The 12,183-nt window shown below is 41.8% G+C and overlaps 1 protein-coding gene and 1 long non-coding RNA gene across 4 annotated transcripts in view; one reads left to right on the forward strand and one right to left on the reverse strand.

Annotated features, from left to right (window-relative positions):
* Positions 1 to 2,384: 2,384 nt before the first annotated feature.
* On the reverse strand, positions 2,385 to 6,550 carry LOC149979997 (uncharacterized). Its single transcript, XR_016483659.1, has 2 exons — positions 6,410 to 6,550; positions 2,385 to 4,013 (listed from the first exon to the last, which is right to left on the reverse strand). It is a non-coding gene; the product is annotated as an uncharacterized LOC149979997 (long non-coding RNA).
* The window catches only part of dscama (DS cell adhesion molecule a), a 179,823-nt gene continuing 173,674 nt past the window's right edge, over positions 6,035 to 12,183 (forward strand). The window contains exon 1 of one of the 3 annotated variants that reach the window (XM_090186395.1): positions 6,035 to 6,820. In XM_090186395.1, coding sequence (XP_090042521.1) covers positions 6,778 to 6,820 — 43 coding nt within the window. In that variant the 5' untranslated portion in view covers positions 6,035 to 6,777. The remainder of the gene's footprint in view (positions 6,821 to 12,183) is intronic. The other 2 variants (XM_036990093.2, XM_090186396.1) reach the window with 2 other exon arrangements.

Here is a 12,183-nt window from a genome sequence, read left to right on the forward strand (position 1 = left end):
GTCAATACAAGATTGAATATCGAATCAGACTACACCGGCTCTGACGCTCGTCGGATGTGGCAGGGCTTGCAAACTATTCCAGACTAGAACAGGGAAGCACAGTCGAGAGCTGCCCAGTGACACGAGCCTACCAGACGAGCTAAATAACTTATTTGCTCGTTTCGAGGCAAATTGCACTGAAACATGCATGAGAGCATCAGCTGTTCTGGACGACTGTGTGATCACGCTCTCTGCAGCCGATGTGAGTAAGACCTTTAAAAAGGTCAACATTCAGCATGCGCTGACCAACTGGCAAGTGCCTTCACTGACATTTTCAACCTCTCCCTGTCTGAGTCTGTAATACCAACATGTTTCAAGCAGACCACCATAGTCCCTGTGCCCAAGAACACTAAGGTAACCTACAGCTCAGCGTTCAACACCATAGAGCCCTCAAAGCTCATCAATAAGCTAAGGACCCTGGGACTAAACGCCTCCCTCTGCAACTGGATCCTGGACTTCCTGACGGGCCGCCCCCAGGTGGTAATTGTAGGTGACAACATATCCACCAGGCTGATCCTCAACACGGGGGCCCCTCAGGGGTGCGTGCTCAGTCCCCTCCTGTACTCCCTGTTCACTCATGACTGCACGGCCAGGCACGACTCCAACACCATCATTAAGTTTGCTGACGACACAACAGTGGTAGGCCTGATCGCCGACAATGACGAGCTAGCCTATACGGAGGAAGTCAGAGACCTGACCGAGTGTTGCAAGAACAACAACCTCTCCCTCAAAGTGATCAAGACAAAGAAGATGATTGTGGACTACAGGAAAAGGAGGACTGAGTACCCCCCCATTCTCATTGATGGGGTTGGAGTGGATTAGGTTGAGAGCTTCAAGTTCCTTGGCATCCACATCACCAACAAACTAACATGTTCCAAGCACACCAAGACAGTCCTGAAGACGGTACGACAAAACCTATTTCCAATCAGGAGACTGAAAAGATTTGGCATGGGTCCTCAGATCCTCAAAAGGTTCTACAGCTGCACAATCGAGAGCATCCTGATATAACTGGTATAACAACTGCTCGGCCTCCGACTGCAAGGCACTACAGAGGGTAGTGTGTACGGCCCAGTACATCACTGGGGCCAAGCTTCCTGCCCTCCAGGCCCTCTATACCAGGCGGTGTCAGAGGAAGGCCCTAAAAATGTTCAAAGACTCCAGCCACTCTAGTCATAGACTGTTCTCTCTGCTACCGCACGGCAAGCGGTACTGGAGCGCCAAGTCTAGGTCCAAGAGGCTTCTAGACAGCTTGTACCCCCAAGTCATAAGAATCCTGAACATCTAATCAAAAGGCTACCCAGACTATTTGCATTGCCCCCCCTTTACACCACTGCTACTCTCTGTTGTTATCATCTATGCATAGTCACTTTAATACCTCTCCCTACATGTACATATTACCTCAATTACCTCGACTAACCGGTGCCCCCCCACATTGACTCTGTACCGGTACCCCCAGTATATAGCCTCGCTATTGTTATTTTACTGCTGCTCTTGAATTATTTGTTACTTTTACTTCTTAATTTTTGGGGGGGTATTTTTCTTAAAAGTGCATTGTTGGTTAATGGCTTGTAAGTAAGCATTTCACTGTAAGGTCTACTACACCTGTTGTATTCGGCGCATGTAACAAATAACATTTTATTTGATTTGGTTGTCTTCTATCAAAGACTGTAAGATGGGTTGGGGTTTAATTGTGGTTTTAATATTATCAAAATACTCGACCTTTGAGTTTTCACGCAAGGGTCAAGCTCTCCATTACCATGAGGGAGGAGTATGAATACCAAATTATAATTTTTTCAAATGATAATTTGTTACTGTATGTTTTGATGGTGAGTTCACTGAGGCCTACACTGACTGTTCCATCAACATCACACTTCTCACATGCTTTTGGTCTATCCTAATCGCCCAGACATGAGCGAACATCTACTGCAGTGTTTTGGTAAAGCCTGTGTACTTGCGTCTTGACGAGTGCATGTCACAATGTAGGCTCTTTCGGATATCGTGTCTCCGTATTGAGTGCCTTGAACAGGCTCACTGTTGCACTCACATTTTATTTACCATAATAGATGGATAGTGCAACTAGCCTCAAATCAGCCTTCTCCCTCCCTAGCTGTCTCTCTCGCTCGCTCTCCATCTCTCTCTCTCGCTTTCTCTCTTCCTTTCACCATCCCCCTTTTATCTGTCTGTATCTCTTAGAGCCATTGTTTTGGACAACAAAGGGATGGCGAAACAGAGATCCTGCCATTTTCTTTCTTTCTGTGGCGCTGTGGAAGCTCAGGGAGAACAAGCCGCTCCTGCAGAGAAGTATGGGATACAGTCACCTGACACACAGTAACACCAACAACAACAACAAGACAGCTTTTTTTATTGAAATTTTATAAGAGAACATCATGGAATATTGAGAACACAATACAAATGCACATACCATAACTGTTGTGATTTGGGAGAAGCTTGGAGATTTGGTATCACAGGAAATTAAACAAACTCTGTCAAAAGCCATGTGCAATTGAATGACATGATACAGTCTGTAGTGAAAACCGCGTCCTTGTTTCAAATCATTTGTAAAAAAGCTACTTTAATCTGTTCATGTATTTTCAAACTTTTACATTTTCAGCTTCTGTACTGAGACTGGCTGGATGCTGATTGTCTGTATGGATTTTGTGTTGAATAGATCATTGCCACGATATAAGATCTAGAGCCATAATACCTTTGATTTCATCTTAACCTCCTCATAGCAAATCATGTGGCAAAACTAAGGATTAGAGACCATGGGATTATGACCATTCAGACATTGATTTTAAAGCTGATCTCCTTATACCCAAACAAACCACTGGGATTAAAGCCACTGACTAAAATAACCTTTGTTGTTTCATTTGACTTCAGATGAATATATGAATCATGAAACATATGCACAAAATTGATGAGAAAGGTGGGTAATCAGGTCAAATCTTTAGCTAATTCACATTATCATTACAACAGAACAAGAAAGAAATTGTTATACCATTCACAACTATTTGAGAAATAATACATCTGTTAAGGATGATAGGCCTATTAATGAAAAAGACAAAAAACATTATAAATTTAACAATAGACTGATAAACAAAGATAAATGCTAATAATAACATTAATCAAATTCTCTGAGAAAATGCTTAATATTGTTAACAGCTTCTGCTAAATGACTAAAATGTAAATGTAAGAAAGCTGCCATATTTGGAGAGCTAAGCTGTTTAGCGATTGGTGAGAGCTTCAGAGCTACAGTATTCAATAAACTGTTTTAATAATCCAGTTGAAAAGGCTAGTGGGCGTTGAAAATGGCAGGCATGCAGACTGCAGAGAGACCAGTGTCTGCAGAGAGACAGGCAGCCCAGCCTGGTGTCATAGACTAGGCGTAACATAGAAAACATAAATTTGGGACATTTAAATTAGTATGATATGTTACGTTTGGTATGGTTACTTAACTACTTACTATTGTTTAGTTACTTTGCAACTACATAGCATGTTAGCTAACCCTTCCCCTAACCCTAACGTTAATGCTTTTAGCTAACCCTTCCCCTAACCCTAACCCTTTAATGTAACTCCTAACCTTAACCCTAACCCCTAACACTAGCTGCTAACCTTAATCCCTAACCTAGCTAACGTTAGCCACACCAAATTAGAATTCATAACATTTCATATGTTTTGCAAATTTGTAACATATTGTACATTTAAAACATTCTTAACATATTGCATGTTTTGAATATTCGTTACATTATAATTCATAACATATCATACGAAATTAATGATGGACATTGACAAATTAATACATATCATACCAACATAACATATTAAATGGATGTCTCGGATTTACGTACAGAATAATAGGAAATGCTCTGAGACCAGGTTGCAGAGGCAGCCAGGAGCAGGCAGAGAGGACTGGAGCTGTGGAGATCACCAAGAACAGCGCCATAACTGGATGAACAACACACACACACCCCTCACTGGAGAGAGCGAGAGAGAAAATGACAATAACCAAAATCAACACTGCTCAATCACAAATAGTTTAAAAAAGTACAATCATGTAGACTACACAGCGTATTAGTGTCCATTTGAAGACCTTCTTGCATTCCATCTTGGTTGGGAGGATTGAAGACATGCTTAATGTTAATCATATGTCTTATTTTGGTCTGGGTGGCCACTGGCACAGCACACACTGCATGGCTAGTGACAGACGGGCCTCATATTCCTAGTGCAGTGCATGTACAGGTCTGATGTGGATGCTAAGTATTTGAGACAGAGGCTGCATTAGGCGGAGAGTGCTGCAGTTTGACTGGCCCACTAAACAGAACAAAGACACTGGCAGGCCAGGATGACAATACATATACAGTCTCCCTGCTCTAGGGTATACTATTGATACTGATTACATAATTAAATAGAACAGTGTATTATATATCTCTATTATGTTACTGAAATCATCATTATCATACTATATACATGTTTTATTTAACTAGGCAAGTCAGAACAAATTCTTATTTACAATGACTGCCTACTCTGGCCAAACCAGGACAACGCTGGGCCAATTGTGTGCCGCCCTATCACGGCATTATGTGATCCAGCCTAGAATCTAACCAGGTACTGTAGTGACCTCTTGCACTGAGCTGCAGTGTCTTAGACCGCTGCGCCACTCGGGAGCACAAATATATCATAACACTTGTTTATAGAAAAGAGTAGACCGAATAGAATAGAAAAATATCCATGTGATAAACAATGCACTACTGGCATAACTCCATTGTTTCATTTTGTATAGCGTAAAATAACTCTTATTCACATCAAAGGAATATTCATGTAATGGAAAGTAGTGTAATCCTGAGTGTCAGAATTATGTCTACTCTCTTAGTACTGGTCTTTCATATAATAACCTTTTGAAGCAATCCCAGAGGTTCAATTAAAAAGCATTGCTCATGGTGCTAATCTATTGTGAGAATTGAGTGGTTGTCTCTGTGTCAGAAATACACAGAAAACATGCTCAAACTTAAAACCCTTGTAAGCCATGTATTTCAAATATTTGTTATATTACAAACAATGCAGGCCTATTTTTCCAGATCACAGTTCGTAATTGCTGTATAGGCCTAACCATGTTGTTGCACATTATAGGCTAGGCCTAAATATATGTCTATATTAGGCTATACATCTATTTTCATTTATGTTTGATTATATTGACAAATCAAAATATGCCATTTAGTTTTAGTAAATTACATTCGCATGGCTATTTGTATTTTAACATTACTGCATTTGCATTGTGTTCAATATGTTGGCTTGCAGCTTTGAAATGAATTTTTCACGAACCTCAAAACTTGACAGGAGGGAAACCACGGGAAGATATGCAGCACGTGACAAAAGAAAACAGTATTTTTTTGCTGGTGATAGTGAGGCTGAGGTGAGTCGGCTGAGGCTATGGCACTTCGACAACATTAACATGCCGCAGTAGAGGCTATTCTTATCCAACCATTCACCGACCATTTTGAGCGTGTAGTTGGCTAGGCTATCGGCTGATGGATTGGATACATCTCCTGTGTGGTCTCCCTAGTCACACGAACAGGGGTTCCTGACATGGCTGCTGTTGACGCCCCTGGTGCGAGGAAGGCCGCTGCTCATATTTGTCAAGGTCAATTAATAAATGCAGTCAAAGGCTGGCTGAATCCCAACACGCCCGCGGGGCTCATAAATTATACAGAAAACACATTAAAGGACATGACTTGATGTCTTCACATTGAGATCATTTAGATTTTTTTCGGGGCTGGAGTGGATTAGAATAATCATTGGGCTAATAATCACTTGATTATTTTAACGTAGGCAATATTAATGTATTTTACCCTGAATGGACACCTTGGTATCCTGTCTCATACGGAGTGGAGACAAGCCCCTGCATGAAATCTAGCGCTCAGCTGAAGGGATGGAGTGGCGAGCTGCTGCACCTTTAAGGCAATGAAGAAGAAAAGCGGCTGCGGAGGAGGCGAGGGTTATTCCATAATGCTCTGAGCCAGGGAAGGTTAGCGCAGGGACCAGTGTGATTTGTACGGCTGCGGGAAGATGCGTGTGCTTGTTGCTTGTTGGATGGAGAGAGGCGGTGAAAATGAAATTAGTTTTCACTAGGCTTCAGCCAACAACTATTGCCTCCTGCTTAAAATTGCATACATTATTTTTTTCCAAATCCAACTTTATGATTTTGGTCACTGGAAACTTTTTTTGTTTCATTATTTATTCATAGGTGTTTTCATTCTTTTGAAATTCGAATTTTTAACTTCATTCTTTATTTTCTTTGGGAATTCCACCTGTGCACATTGCGTTTAACCCTCCTCGTGTCGCGTCTTCAACCTCCAGTCTCAGCAGCACTCACCTGGACCGGAGCTCAAGAAGGCGAATCCCGCAGAGTATCGCGCCCAAACCCCGGGAAGGCTGCACTAAGGCACGGCGTTGCCACTTCAAGGGAGACGTAGGCCTACAGTTCGATCTCAGCTCTTACCAAAACACAATCACCAGAAGCTCATACCTCCTCTTCCCAACCTAGAGAGAGAGAGAGAGAGAGAGAGAGAGCGAGCGAGAGAGAGAGAGAGAGAGAGAGAGAGAGAGAGAGAGAGACTGATGTGTACAGACCATCGTCCATTGCTATTGACATATTGAAGAAATATAAAGAACATTTAAGGAAGAAAGTGTGTGGAGTGAAAATAAGAAAAAGCATAGCTTGGATATTGAACGGAGCGGGGCATGTGGATATTGGCTATCATCTTTTTCCAGTGCATCTTGAATGGTGAGTTGTGCTCTCTAAAATGAACTTAATGAATTTATGTTAATTTACCTCTGAACAAAACTTACCAGATATAGCCTACAAGCTCTGTGTTGATTATTTTCGGAATAATATAATTGATTTTGTGAGAAAATGAAATAGTTAAGGGCTGATGCTATGTCCTGAGAGGCCAAGCGGAGAGCGAGGTTGGATTGGGCAGCCGCAGAAGTACCCTACAAGCTGTGCTATGCCTGCCAGTCACATCCAGGTTAATTACCTAATGCCTATAGTTGGATACAACTATGTGAAAACACTGATTTAAAAACACGGAATAAAACATTCGAGACTCTTACTTTTTTCATTGGGGAAATCAACATAATATTTTATAAAGACATTTCTAGAATAGTGTAACAGTACATACGTATGTGGGGTGATGCTTAAATTTTCTTTCCCTGGTGGCTTTATATGAAAATATTAGCTAAATGCTTGTATCATTTTGATACTTTTCTCAGGTTAGACTTCAATAATAAGTAACCTTATTTCAGTTTAGTCTAATTGTACTTTTTTTGCATTTTGAATCTAATGACATTTAGTGATATTGTGTATTTTGATCTATTTTAAAAACTGTTTAGAAGATTAACTTCATGTTTAATTTTTTTTTTAAGTTAATTTTTCTTCATAATTACCAATTAGGGATTATTGTAGCTAATTTACATACTTACATCAATACAATTAGCAATTCCATATATTCATTCATAACAACATAATCACATGTGAATTACACTTAACCACTTAATAAAATGCAATGATTTCTCCTAGCCACATACTGTATATTGATTAATTGAAAAAAATGTATGCTTATTTGCTATATGGGAGAGGCAATAGGCAAATGAATGTTTTATATAAAAAATAAAATGCAGTAGCATCTAGGGATGAAGTAAATTCATTTTTGCACGAGATAATCTGTTTATTTATGTACAATCAGTCCGGTATCCTTTGAAATAATACTTCAAAAGAAAACAACTAGGTTGGTGCTGTCTTTTAAAACATTTTTTATGGCGTTACACCCGCCATGTTACAAGTACAAACATGGAGGCATCAGGATAATAAATAAAAGAGTTGAGGTAAGCCCCTTATCGCCCATTTCCCTGTGTTCCCACTCAAACAGTTTAACCCACTCCTTTTGTTTTACACAATGCAAAGGTGATTGGCCTGTAATTCCTACAAAATATGGATGGATATATAGGAGGCAAATTCTATTTTGGGTTGGGGCTGCCTGAACCCTTAGCAAATACAAGAAGGGTGTGTGTGTGTGAGGGGTGTGTGTGTGTGTGAGTGGGAGGGGGGGGGGGGGGGGGGGGGTAGAATGGAGCAAGAGAGAAAATTGGGGCATTTAGAGGGTCTTTTTAAAGATGGACGGATGGACGGCTGGAGGGAGGGTGCCGGGAGGGAATGAAAAGTGGACACATGCATGTAAACTGAGGGGAGAGACGGCAAGGCATCAACCAAAGATGACAGGAAAACCATTTTGTGGCAGTGCTGAAGGACTGAATGAGGCTGCCATTGTTTGCCACAGAGAATACATTAAGGCAGTGAGGGACGTGTACAAATGCATTTTTAACACAACTGAGGCGTGACTGGTTCTAGAGAGAGCACCTGTTCAATAGTATGATGTCCATCACAAATATAAATCCATGATGTTCAACAATACACCCTTGTGTGAGCTGAGAGCACTATCTCTCTCTGGGCTTTTGAACGGCTTCACACAGTGTGTTTTGACCAAGCAGGCTACAGCGTTGTAAAATGGCTGCTCCTCAAGTGTTCAGCATAGAAACTTAGAATGAAAATACCATTGTGGATTATGATGCATGCAGCGTCTATGGTTGATGTTGATGCGCTGTGTTTTATTGACAGATGCACTTTATGCAGGGGTCACTTTGTCAATCTTTAAAGTTATTCAAATGATTGTTTTGTGGTCAGGAATTGCACACAATAATATTATGCAGTATTCTTTCCTTTTTTATATGCTTGTTTCTTTCAAAAACATGTGAAAAAATAGGTCTTATACAGCAGTTTTGCTTATGATATCCGTCTACTATGCATATTGCGCTGATTTGTATTTTTTTTAATGTCCAAGCAACGTCCACATCACCAGCACTATCCTCTGTTTGAATAGTACAATGTGTAGCCTAGCTCTTCTGGGCAGCAAGAGAGATAGGGGGAGGGAGAGAGATATACTGGATCCCAGAAATAAAGGCTTTTAGGGTTGTGATCTAGCAGCACATGTTCCTGAGGTGGTCTTTTGGTATTTGGTATTTTATTAGGATCCCCAGTAGCCGTTGCGAAAGCAGCAGCTACCCTTCTACTGTCTCTATGGAAACATGGCTAATGAGTGTTGGCACAGTGTGGACTGGGTCTGAGCAAGGCCGCGCTCTGTGCAGGTGACCCCGGAAGTTCTTCGCCATGGATTAGACCTATCACTCCTGCAGCCCAGTGATATTGTTGTAGATAGAGAGAGGAGATGTGAAGGTTATTATTGCATGTTTTAAAGATGTTAATCTGGTGGTGAGTTGTCCATCATTCTGACGACAGAGATACATTTTTCCCAGGTTTGTGTTATTTTTTCAGGACTGACTACGCCAATCAGTGAAAGTTAGCTCATGTCTTTTTGTTTGCTTTAGATCTTGTTTTAGATTGTGTATTTATAGTTTGTGATTTATGTGAAGGTATGGAGCAATTTATTTAAAAGTTGTTAGATCATGTTTTCTGTTTTTAGCAACAGCCTGACATTTAAACATTTAAATCTACCGGACACTTTGTGTTGCGTATCCTTAATGCTGCTTTCCATTTTCACGGCTGAGGTGCAAACTCATCTTGTCTGTGGATACAATTTGCAATCATAAACAATTTGCAGTTGCAACAAATAAAAAGCATTGTAGAGTGGATTTCAATGACACTTTTCTAGTGCTCTTGCATCAGTATCTCTATTAAAACCCAAATGTGATGGGAACATTAATGGAGAGACAGATTGGGGAAATGGCATAATGTTGTTTTTGCTCAGCAATGCCAGGGGGCAAATTGGACACACGCTCAATTGGACACTAATAATCAGTGCAAATATACAACAATGCTCCTCAATTGGCGCACTCTCTGTCTGTCTGTCTGTCTGTCTGTCTGTCTGTCTGTCTGTCTGTCTGTCTGTCTGTCTGTCTGTCTGTCTGTCTGTCTGTCTGTCTGTCTGTCTGTCTGTCTGTCTGTCTGTCTGTCTGTCTGTCTGTCTGTCTGTCTGTCTGTCTGTCTGTCTGTCTGTCTGTCTGTCTGTCTGCCTGTCTGTCTGTCTGTCTGTCTGTCTGTCTGTCTGTGTGCTTCCTCTTATTTAACACCTTCATATGTGCTTGCCAGTAGGAAGACTCCTTCTTTTGACGATTAAAGCCATCCTAGGCCTGGCATCTGAATAGCTGTCAGTATCAGTTAGACTGCTCGTTTAGAACAGGAATAGCCCAGGGAACCAGGCTACAGGATTAACCTTGATAAAGCTGTCATGACCACAGAGATTCTAATCAACCCATCTGGGAGATCTACAGAAAGAGAGACCTAGGTTTGGGATGGTCATAGCAGACATGTTGACTTAGTAATTGGACACAGTGTTTTTGTCATTGCAATCAGGGATGAGAGAGTGGAAGAAAAGGACAATTGTACATTGAGTGTAAATGTATGTGCGAATGATGGATGTCGTTTATCACAAACAGCAGGAATATCTACTCACCGAAGATCAGTGTGTGCACTGTATATACAAAAGTATGTGGACACCTCTTCAAATGAGTGGATTCGGCTATTTCAGCCACACCCTTTGCTGACAGGTGTATAAAATTGAGCACAAGGCCATTCAATCTCCATACACAAATATTGGCAGTAGAATTAGCCTTACTGAATAGCTCAGTGACTTTCAACGTGGCACCGTTGTAGGATGCCACCTTTCAAATCAAATCAAATTTTATTTGTCACATACACATGGTTAGCAGATGTTAATGCGAGTGTAGCGAAATGCTTGTGCTTCTAGTTCCAACAATGCAGTAATAACCAACAAGTAATCTAGCTAACAATTCCAAAACTACTGTCTTGTACACAGTGTGAGGGGATAAAGAATATGTACATAAGGATATATGAATGAGTGATGGTACAGAGCGGCATAGGCAAGATACAGTAGATGGTATTGAGTGCAGTATATACATATGAGATGAATAATGTAGGGTATGTAACATTATATTAGGTAGCATTGTTTAAAGTGGCTAGTGATATATTTTACATCATTTCCCATCAATTCCCATTATTAAAGTGGCTGGAGTTGAGTCAGTGTGTTGGCAGCAGCCACTCAATGTTAGTGGTGGCTGTTTAACAGTCTGATGGCCTTGAGATAGAAGCTGTTTTTCAGTCTCTCGGTCCCAGCTTTGATGCACCTGTACTGACCTCGCCTTCTGGATGATAGCGGGGTGAACAGGCAGTGGCTCGGGTGGTTGTTGTCCTTGATGATCTTTATGGCCTTCCTGTGACATCGGGTGGTGTAGGTGTCCTGGAGGGCAGGTAGTTTGCCCCCGGTGATGCGTTGTGCAGATCTCACTACCCTCTGGAGAGCCTTACGGTTGTGGGCGGAGCAGTTGCCGTACCATGCGGTGATACAGTCTGACAGGATGCTCTCGATTGTGCATCTGTAGAAGTTTGTGAGTGCTTTAGGTGACAAGCCAAATTTCTTCAGCCTCCTGAGGTTGAAGAGGCGCTGCTGCGCCTTCTTCACGATGCTGTCTGTGTGGGTGGACCAATTCAGTTTGTCTGTGATGTGTTCCAACAAGTCAGTTCGTCAAATTTCTGCCCTGCTTGAGCTTCCCCAGTCAACTGTAAGTGCTGTTATTGTGAAGTGGAAACATCTAGGAGCAACAACGGCACAGCGCAAAGTGCTAGGCCACAGAAGCTCACAGCACGGGACCGGCGAGTGCTGAAGAGCGTAGCGCGTAAAAATCGACTGTCCTCAGTTGCAACACTGCCTCTGGAAGCAACATCAGAACAGTAACTGTTCGTCAAGAGCTTCATGAAATGGGTTTCCATGGCCGAGCAGCCGCACACAAGTATAAGATCACCATGCGCAATGCCAAGTGTCGGCTGGAGTGGTGTAAAGCTCGACCCCAATGGACTCTGGAGTAGTGGAAACACGTTCTCTGGTGTGATGAATCAATCTTCACCATCTGGCAGTCCAACGGACAAATCTGGGTTTGGCGGATGCCAGGAGAACGCTACCTGCCCCAATGCACAGTGTACCTGCCCCAATGCACAGTGTCAACTGTAAAGTTTGGTGGAGGAGGAATAATGGTCTGGGGCTGTTTTTCATGATTTGG

Source organism: Oncorhynchus mykiss, chromosome 10 (assembly GCF_057628025.1).
Source record: "Oncorhynchus mykiss isolate SJ-2025 chromosome 10, ASM5762802v1, whole genome shotgun sequence".
In the NCBI taxonomy this organism is placed as follows: Eukaryota; Metazoa; Chordata; class Actinopteri; order Salmoniformes; family Salmonidae; genus Oncorhynchus; species Oncorhynchus mykiss.